The sequence below is a fragment of the Haliotis cracherodii genome, unplaced genomic scaffold, assembly GCF_022045235.1.
Source record: "Haliotis cracherodii isolate W230 unplaced genomic scaffold, xgHalCrac1.p SCAF_41, whole genome shotgun sequence".
Lineage (NCBI taxonomy): Eukaryota > Metazoa > Mollusca > Gastropoda > Lepetellida > Haliotidae > Haliotis > Haliotis cracherodii.
Window position 1 is genome coordinate 1,448,272 of NW_027266299.1, and position 9,666 is coordinate 1,457,937.

A 9,666-nucleotide genomic window follows, 5' to 3' on the forward strand; every position below is an offset into this window, starting at 1 on the left:
CATGTTCATGTAGTTGTATAAAACTAAGATTGTAATTTTAATCAAACCAATATTCATCAAAAGTTGAAGTTATCGTTGAAGCTGATACCACTCCGTTAATGTTGAGTTGGCTTACAAAGACGGAATTAATGTCAGATGGAGGGGTTGGATTTCGGGGGTGGGAAGCAGTTCGACAGCAGATCTTTCTCATTTTCTTGTAATGTGAATCTGATGAACTGTGAGCGTCAAGTGGAAAAAGGAATAAAAAACATTATTATTACTGAAGATTAATTTTATGTATGTTTTCGTTAGCTTCGTGAAGGAATAAGGATAGTCAAACAGCATTTGAAATAATTCATTCATATTATTTTGTGATAAAACACCATCTTGATGCCATGCAAACTGTTTTAACAGTTGTATTTGTCCCGATGTGGCTAAAATATTGCTGGCGTGACCATAAATATTAACTCACCCACTTTAACAGTCGCAGTATAGCTGTGATTTTAAAACTGAACCAACACCTTTAATATGGTCGAAATAAGTCCAATGCTAAATATGATTTGAATTAATCAACAAAAAGTTCTAAGTTTGTTATTTTAACTATTGCCATTGCAGGGATTGCTTGAGAAACAATGAAGTGTCTACCCTCATCCTTGCTGATACTCGCTGTGTTTCCTTTGGTCGTTGTCGCGAAAAGAAGACGTGTGCCTTTCATGAATTGCCCATCAACAAAATCAAGCAGTGGCCTTGGGATGGTCAAACAAGCCCGAAGCAGGATCGAGTGTTCTGTTATTTGTCTGAATAACCCGGAATGTCTCTCAGCCTCTTACTGCAAGTCTAGCGATGGGTACACTTGTCAGCTGAGTCAGATGTTTTTGGCTGGTGGATGTTCCGGGCTTCCGGCTAATGGCGACTGTACCCAGACATTTGTTGTAAGGGGTTTTTTTTAGTTTCTTTTGATGGGCTTAGCCCTAGCACTGACTAATGAACACACCAACACATACGACAAAGCAGTAAGGGTATCTCATACCTCCCTACACCTATACAATTATCATTATATTATTATATATTATAGTGCGGTTTTCGATGGCACTTTTTAGAACCCCTAGTTGTAGTATCAGGGTATTTTACGAGGGGCGTTCAATAAGTTCTGCAACTTCAATATAAAACCAAGTCGCAGAACATCTTTTGCATTTTTCAATATAATCTCCATTCACTTCAATACACTTATTCCATTTGTCCTCCAAGCTTTTAAAACCACTTTTTATTGCCATTCTCCAGTCCTCTGTGGTTATTCGTATATCAATGCTGATCATGATGGCAGCTTTTTTATGCTTGAGAATGAATATTTGGAAAGTAACACTCGTTCTTCACAGGTGTATCCGTGCGAAAACGGGGGAACGTTCTTCCACGAGAACAGGACCTGTCACTGCGTTGATGGCTTCATTGGGGACTACTGTCATAGGCGCTATCGGGGTACGTACTGTAACATCAATATAAAAAAAACAAATCTATGTGTTTCAAAAGGCCAACAAAATATGATTCTCACAGATCCATTGTTTCTAACGGATCCAATGATAGTAGCGCTATTCCACCGTCACTGGATCCAAAACCAATTCATCCAGAATCCATTATACGTGATTTTCTTTGGTTTTGTTTGTTTGTATGTTGTTCAGTGTCGCAGTATTCAACTTTATGACGGAGGTGTGGTCTTGAAACAACCGAATCTGGAGCAGACAATCTACTAGTTGAAAAAACACGAATACATTGCTATCACTCTCCACAACCATAAAGTACATTAGAATTGTGATTGTTCATTAGGTAATAATGTCATACTTTAAAGTTTACACTGTTTCTTTCATGCTGAGTGTCTGAATGGGTAGTCACGTGATCTGTTATTTGGAGTTCACACTCCTGTGAACGGACAAAAAAACTTCACACTATGTGAAATTGTGCAATTTATCGTGTGAACTTTTGCCGGAACTACTTTACGGGGTTTCCCCGAATTCTCGATCGGTGTTTACGATCAATTCGTTTTTCGATTTTCTTTTTAATCCCAGCATCTATCTAATATAATTAATTTAGTATATTTGCCTTGTCTTGTAACATTTCATCTGACTTAAAAATAAACAAATGCTTTGGTTCTGGTGTATAATGTCGTCTAGCTGCTAGATGAAACAAAATGGATTGACATACGGTGATGTGGATATGGAATGGCGATCTTTCAATGCTAATAACGCACGTGAAGAAAATGAATTCTGTAAAATTACTGAGGTGAACGAAATTGATGTATTGAGCGATATTGACTTTAATGCCTTGTTTTCGGAAATGACAGGATTCTAGCAACAATGAAAACAATGTTGGACCTTGCTCAGATGTGGCCGCTGACACAGAGCAAACGCGACTGCTCCTGATGAATCCCAAACTAAAACCCGATTCAATATCATATCGGGAAAAAATCTAAGATTTTGAGAAACCATAAAACATAAAAAGGAAATGAAAGAAATTTAAATTTTAAACGAAAAGAACAACAACAACACTTTTACCGATTGGTCATCGGAGACGAGAATATATCCGTAGAGGGAATTACTTTTCCGATTTCTGAGTTGGCCGGCCTTCTCCGTGCATTCTAGGCCGTGAAGCGGCGGCACAGGAGCAATATCGCGGCACAGAAATGAAGCTGGTCATACAATAGGTCCATCTCAGGTGAAACACTCAAGAAACACCAGCTAAGCAAAATATCACAGCACACACGACAAATCCGGATCCCAAACTAAAATGTAACACACCCTGAAGTTGAAAATTAACACAAAACCAACAAGTTTCAGAGCACTCCGTTCAATCCCAACCAGTCCATTCCACATCGTCCAAATTGGTTTGCGATTATCCAAAAACAAGCAACACATTCATAAATCGGTGATATTCCCAATTTGCTAGGGCCATGAGAGGGTTCACGCGTCGGGATGTTTTACATAACTGCTCCATAAACTTCATTTTCAACAGCAGTAAGAATAAATTTCATCCTCATGCTCCCGTTCTCTTTCCAAACTTGTGTGACGTCATATATAAATCCGCGCTTGAAGGTTGACCTCGCCTCGGTGCGTCGAGGTTATGTTTATATTTTTTTTTCACTTTCCTGTAACCTGTTTTTAAGTTTTTGATTTATCCCAAATATTGTTTGTTAATTTGTTCAGAAAATGAAATTATGTTGACATATTTCTAGATTATGTTGTGTTCTTCAGCGAAACCAGAGGGCTTAAAATTTAAGCAAATATTGTTACGATATTATTCGCCAAGACCAGTAAACTACAATGTATGAAACTATAACAACGTCAGTTTGGATGGGTTCAAGCTCGGAGGTTCACACAGTTTAACAAGCGCTTTTAAATCGTTCACACTTCAATGAACCCATCCAAACTGACGTTCAGTTCTTAAGTGAATATCATGGAAAATGAAGCGACAACACACTTTACATATTCAACTCGCTCTTCCCTCAATCGCTTATATTTACCAATTTGAATTATGATGAGAGGGCGTGGTTTGATTAATGTGGAGGCTCTTTGTAATAGTATTGTTTTGTGCACTTTTGCACACATGTATTTGTCTGATGATCCTCTTGTGAAGCATGTCAAACCTCATGATGAAAACAAGACATTCCACAGTTTTCGTAAACGAGCCAAGGATGTGGGACATTATCTCAATGTCAGTGTGGATTATGTTGATGGTTCTGTACTGCTGGACGGTACAGAAATGAGTGTCTACCAAGCGAAGTGCCATATCAAATCGGCCCAGACTCAGTTTTTCAAGGAGGGGCTTTCTGAACGACCACTGCGTCGAGTTTATGTGCAGTGTGTTGAGAAGGAAAGCAGCCCTTCAGAGTCCTTCACTTGGATGAGGTCGGCTGGCCTGAAAAGTGAAACAGAAGGCTTTCTTCCAGTCACTTCACACTCAAAACCGTCAACGTGTGATATTGCATCAAAATGTAAATATGAAATGTAGATTATGTAATGAATTTAATGAGAATGTCCAACACATTGTCAGTGGATGCCCAGCTTTGGCACAAACAGTATCTTAAGCGATATGATGGCGTGGCATGATTATTTTATAACCGTCTTCGCAACGCTTGTAGTTTTGACACAGAGGTCCATCCTTGGTGCGACCCAGAATATTTAAAGGACGTCATGGAAAATGATAAATACAAAATTCTTTGGAGAAGGCCCGTATACAACCTCAAACGTATACAGGAAACAAACCTGATCTTGTCCTTTTTGACAAATCCAATGAAACCATTTATATCATTGCAGTTTCTGTCCCTTTTGACACTAATGTGATTGACAAGATTCAGGAAAATCATGGCAAATATGCAGACCTCGCTTTCGCAATTTCACGCTTGCATCCCAAGTACCAAATTGTGCGACTCCCAATTGTTCTCGGTGCCTTAATTTGGTAGGTCCGAATCTGGTGACTGAGATTTGGAGTGTACCCGGGTTTTACGACAGGAATACAGCCCTTCAGACGATCTGGATAATGGACATTATGTATTAGTCTGCATTGGAGCCTTCACATGATCCGAAATGTTCTGAGTGGGTTCGGCTATTCTGGGAGAAATCCTATTCATGCTCTGGGGCTACGTGTAGAGGGGGCAAGGGCCCTGCGTTGATGGTTATTGGAAACTAGGAATCTTTGTTCTACCAAACACTTACCTTTCAACTATACGGCGGTGGTATTTGTCATTCTAGTTGAACCGGATATCCATGATGGTGGTATGATGCAGGGGTGGTAAACTCTAGCATATATGACGCGAATAGCGATATCAGCTTTATAAATCCATGTCAATCTTGTTTAACCCCTTACAACTTACAAGTTGGAGGTCATGGTCACTAGTTGGCCCATGAGTCATTGCCGGTTGTTAGAACTGGGCCCATGCTACCACAAAAGGTTTGGTTATAGTGGTTTGTTGGACTGGGGACCACTATTTATAGTTCCAGTGCCATGGAAAACAGACTGCCAAATTTGGTCCCTGCGGGGCAGATCAACTAATAATCTTATTTCCATAAGTTCCATGTTTTTCGAATATCAGAAATGTTCCAGAGATGGCCGGGGCTGCGACGTTGTGCAAGTTGCAATGCTTTCCCTTATCCAATCCCATTTCAGAAACCTATGATCTTGGCTTCGAATCCCTTATTCACTCTCATTATGTTTCTACATTTGGCCACACCTCTCTGCCTGTAGGTTTCTCAAATTAGTGACGTATTTTCCACAATATATTCTGCAAAAATATCACGCAAAAGTGATCTTATATGTATATTTTATATATCGTATGAATTATTGTTCCAAATCGTCACCCATCATTGTCATTGATCAAAGTGTCATGGAGCCACCATTAGAGTCCAAGACTTACTAGCATCGGCGTCCCATGTTAGCAACCCGATCCCGAATTGTATTTAGACTGTGTCCACCCTCTCTGCCTGTAATTCCAACTGTCAGAGGTTCTGTGGTTGTTGCTGGCGTGTTCCGGTGCATCCCTTACATTTTCGATTAGGTTTAAATCTTGACACCTTGAGGGCCATGGTAAGACCTGGATGTTGTGATTCCTGAAAAAGGCTGGGCGTTGTCTGGACGGAAAATGACCTTCCCTTGTTGCACAATGTGAAACATGTTTTGTCAAAGAATCTCATTTGTATAGCATCATGTACCTTTATAAAATGAGACCACGAACTGGTCGTCTAGTACAAATATCTTCAGGGCTGAACCGTTCCTCACAGTCAGGGCTGCTATCCCACTAAATCCTAGTATTGACGTGGTTGTAGAGGTGGCTGTAGTTGTTCTTTCAATTAAGTGAAGTAGTCATAATGAATCGTGACTAAGCTCTAGTGGTGATACGATCCATCGGATCTGGGAAGGCCACGTGTTGCCCCGTGTGTCCCATTAACGGTTCAAAAGTCTGGTAATGGTGCTTGGTACTAGAAAAACCTGGCTACACACATCATTCCTAAATCATGCAGAAAGGACGAATCTATGGCTGGAGTTAATTATTGTATGGATTTTCTACTGTAACCTGTGTGTAACCGTAGCTTTGTGTTTCCAGGTATGGCAACACCACAGCACAAAAAGCCGTACACGTATTAGACCTTATGTCCCCACTAAGTTGACAAACATCTGACATATTGTTCAAAGCGACCTTAACTGAACTCAACAATTCACCCACTTAAGGGTCCAAGTTTAGTTAGCTAAAGGTATGCCTGTGGTTCCAATTTAGCACCATGCAGAACGTTCGCTATTTAAACCTTAACAGTATTTCAGTCATGTTGTGACTTGAAGATTTACTTTTGGTACATCACATAAACCAAAGGCCAGTGAACAATTAGTAAGAAATCACAGAATAGTCGGAATTTGAGTGTTAGTTATATTCTAACAATATTACGCAGGGTACACCAGAAATGAGCTTCTCATACTGTACCCATGTGGGGAATCGAACCCGGGTCTTCAGAGTGACGGTCGGAACTTGATATGGTCGTAATTAAACAAAGGCCTCTGCTGTTGACATTTCCTATGCTTATGGAATATAGAGATTGTGTCGCTTATAAAACTAGTTGGAGAATACCAACAACGTTACAGTATCAAACAATGACACAATATCAAATCGCCAGCAACCAGAACCAGATGTGTGGTGGTCCATATGTACTTCATGTTACGGATTTTCTTTTTTTTTGTTTATCCAGATTGCCAGGAGACACCACTTGGAAACGTTCTGTACACCATTCAGCCATTTAGGTCTGACTACACCTTCCAGTGGAAGTGTGGCCCTTTTACTTCGCCTTACACCAGGGTCTCCGAGTATGCCTCCGTGTTTAATTTTAATTATACACTGACATGGGAACAGATGAAACAAGGGATTACACCTCATCCAGGCTTTTACTTTACTGGCCCTGAAACTCTACATCAGTTAACTAAACAGGGTGTATACGATCTTTTCATAAGGATGATTGTTTTAGGTAAAAATAGTGGTTATGTCATCTACAAACATTTCCGGGTGGACTCAGAAGCGGAAGGCTACGCATGTCACTGGAAGTCCTTTACAAGGTACTACGAAGTACCTTACAACAGCGATGAGTATCTCGATGGACTGGGGGCTTTAGGTGATTCCACCAAGAGCATGAAGGGGGCACGTTTTGGAACTTTTGACAACGACGTAAGTGAATGTGCCGGTACTCACAACTTTGCGTGGTGGTATAACCCACTAGGATGTACATTGGTGACATTTGACCCAGATGGATTAAACTGGCCTACTAACAGAACCGGTACAGTTGAAATTGAGAAAATTGACCATACCCTAATTGGATTAAGAAATGTGTACTGGTACGTGGAAGATGACCTTATTCTTTAAAACCATGTTATTATGGCGAGAACATTGTCCCTGAAAATGCATTTGACGCACACGTGCTTTGTCTAATGTAAGGTCAACGAGAGATTATATCCAGTCTTGATTACCTGCCAAAACATATTTAATAAGGCGATTCTCTTACAAACTAGCTAGAGAACATTATAACAGACTATGGGACAAGGATACACTTTCAGGTTATAGGTCGCCATCAGGTCAGGCCCCTTGCTATATGCGTGGTACCCCAGCAGGATTTACAACATCCCTCTAGTTGCTCGCGACTGATGGTAAGTTTAGGCAACATCAAAATAAACAATTGTTTTATGATAATGACTGTAGCAGAAATAAACTATTTTGAATATTGTGGTCGTATATGCCCTATAAACGTGGCAATTGTTTTAAAAGCAAACTATGCTTGACTGTCATCCTCTCATCACAAGCGATACATAACGAAGGTTATCAGCCATCAATACAATGTATGTGTTTCTGCCTAGTATGACATCAAATGTTCCAATCCAAGCAGATATAGTCAAATAGCATGACGTTTATTTATACCCACTTATTTTACATTGTGTTCTCCGGTTTGTAATTTCTGTGTGAGGTTACAAGTGGTGTCATTGCTGATTTTGATGCAGCACTGGTATACCAAAGATTCCAAAATGGCTGGATGACCAACAAAACACAATGTGGTATAAGCCGGGAGCAATATAAAAATATGTCTATTTATATTCTCATTTATGTGAATATTGTCAGAGTTGTTATAACTGCGTTTGAGTTTGCTGTAAAACATGGAACTGTCGTCTCGTAATCTTTATGGTTTCGATGAGAGCAGAACCAGCAACTGTGCTACGGTTTTTGGATCCATCGGTTAATACAGATCGGTAAGTATTATAGTATTACAGAGTGCGTTTAAACTTAACATTGCACCGGAAATATTTCAGCCATATTGCGATGGGCATCAATAGTAAATACCTGTCTACAAAAGGACAGTAAAACAGTTTGGTAAATATCACTTATTGAATAAAAACCAAATTAATTCAAAGTTAAAACACATATTACTATTGCCACTAGCAACCAATGTACGTGTTATACGTACTTCTTTTATTATATTCTTCGTATTGTACCTTTCCCAACCATAGACGGTGGAGCCTTTTCAATATAAGAGCAAAACCGTACTCTGTACAGTTGGTGTAGGGGTTTCTGATCCAACTTTGAGCAAGTCATGGATTTATTCTTTAAATAGTTATCATGTGGTAATACCTACAGGATTTCCATTTAAGACCTGTTCAGGGTATTGAGGCTTGTAATTTCAACAAAATTGTATACAATTAGTTTTTAATTTTGAAAATCTAAAGCCATTTTCTAAAGACCATCTATGGATTTTAATGATGAAAAACTGTACATGTCTTCAACAGTATTCTTATTTTCATATACTAGTATTTCTAATTCTAACAGGAAATGTTGAAATCATACAGGAACAAAAATCAATTGGAATCGTTTTAAAATGTGTATATACAAAGTAAGTTATTGAATAAAATTGATAGTATGTAGTAGTCAACTGAATTTGTCGGTACCTGTGCGGTTGTGCCCCTTGTTGGGATTGAATCGAAGTAGTGCAAAACAATACTGTTTCACTGATAGGGTGTCCTTTGACTGTGTCAATCAAAGCATTTGTATATATCACACTGTTAACCATAGAATTTATGTATAGTTTAATTTTCGGCATAGTTTGGAAACAATGGCCAGCAACCACAGGGATGGTGTCAATATTGCTGGGGTATCATGCAGGTAACAGAATTATAAGTCTCCATGGTTCCTTGGCTTGATTGTTGACGAAATATTGCCCTGACGTTATACTGTGTCGTTGTTTGATAGTCAAATTAGTTCCTTATATAAAATGAAACAAATCAATAACTACTCCAGTCACGATGTGTCTGAAACAGTGACAATGTGACGTATAATACTAACTCATTCACTGAGGTCAGCACATGATTTTCGTTTGCATGTATTTGTGACCGTTTGTCCTGTTTGTCAGGATACGCCCATCGTTGGGCGAAAACCTCGTATCATAATTAATTACTGGTTATTCGTAATCGCAATTGCCATGTTTATTATACAGTCGAAATTGTACAGCAGCGTGGGTTTCTAAGAAAGAAGTAGTGCACTTCTTGATTACCATTCCCAATAAAGAGTTTCCAGACAGGTGAAATTGGAACCATGAATTGTTGTATACACCAGACGACGTCACCCCTATACAATCATACGAGGTAGAAATAAACGTTGGGTATTTGATAACAGTTGTCATG

At 39.3% G+C, this 9,666-nt stretch overlaps 1 protein-coding gene across 1 annotated transcript; it reads left to right on the plus strand.

Annotated features, from left to right (window-relative positions):
- Nucleotides 1-611: 611 nt before the first annotated feature.
- Nucleotides 612-7,366, plus strand: LOC139441566 (uncharacterized). Its single transcript, XM_071222384.1, has 3 exons — nucleotides 612-911; nucleotides 1,356-1,455; nucleotides 6,702-7,366. The coding sequence occupies exons 1-3, from the start codon at nucleotides 612-614 to the stop codon at nucleotides 7,364-7,366; spliced, it is 1,065 nt and encodes a 354-aa protein (XP_071078485.1).
- Nucleotides 7,367-9,666: the final 2,300 nt, after the last annotated feature.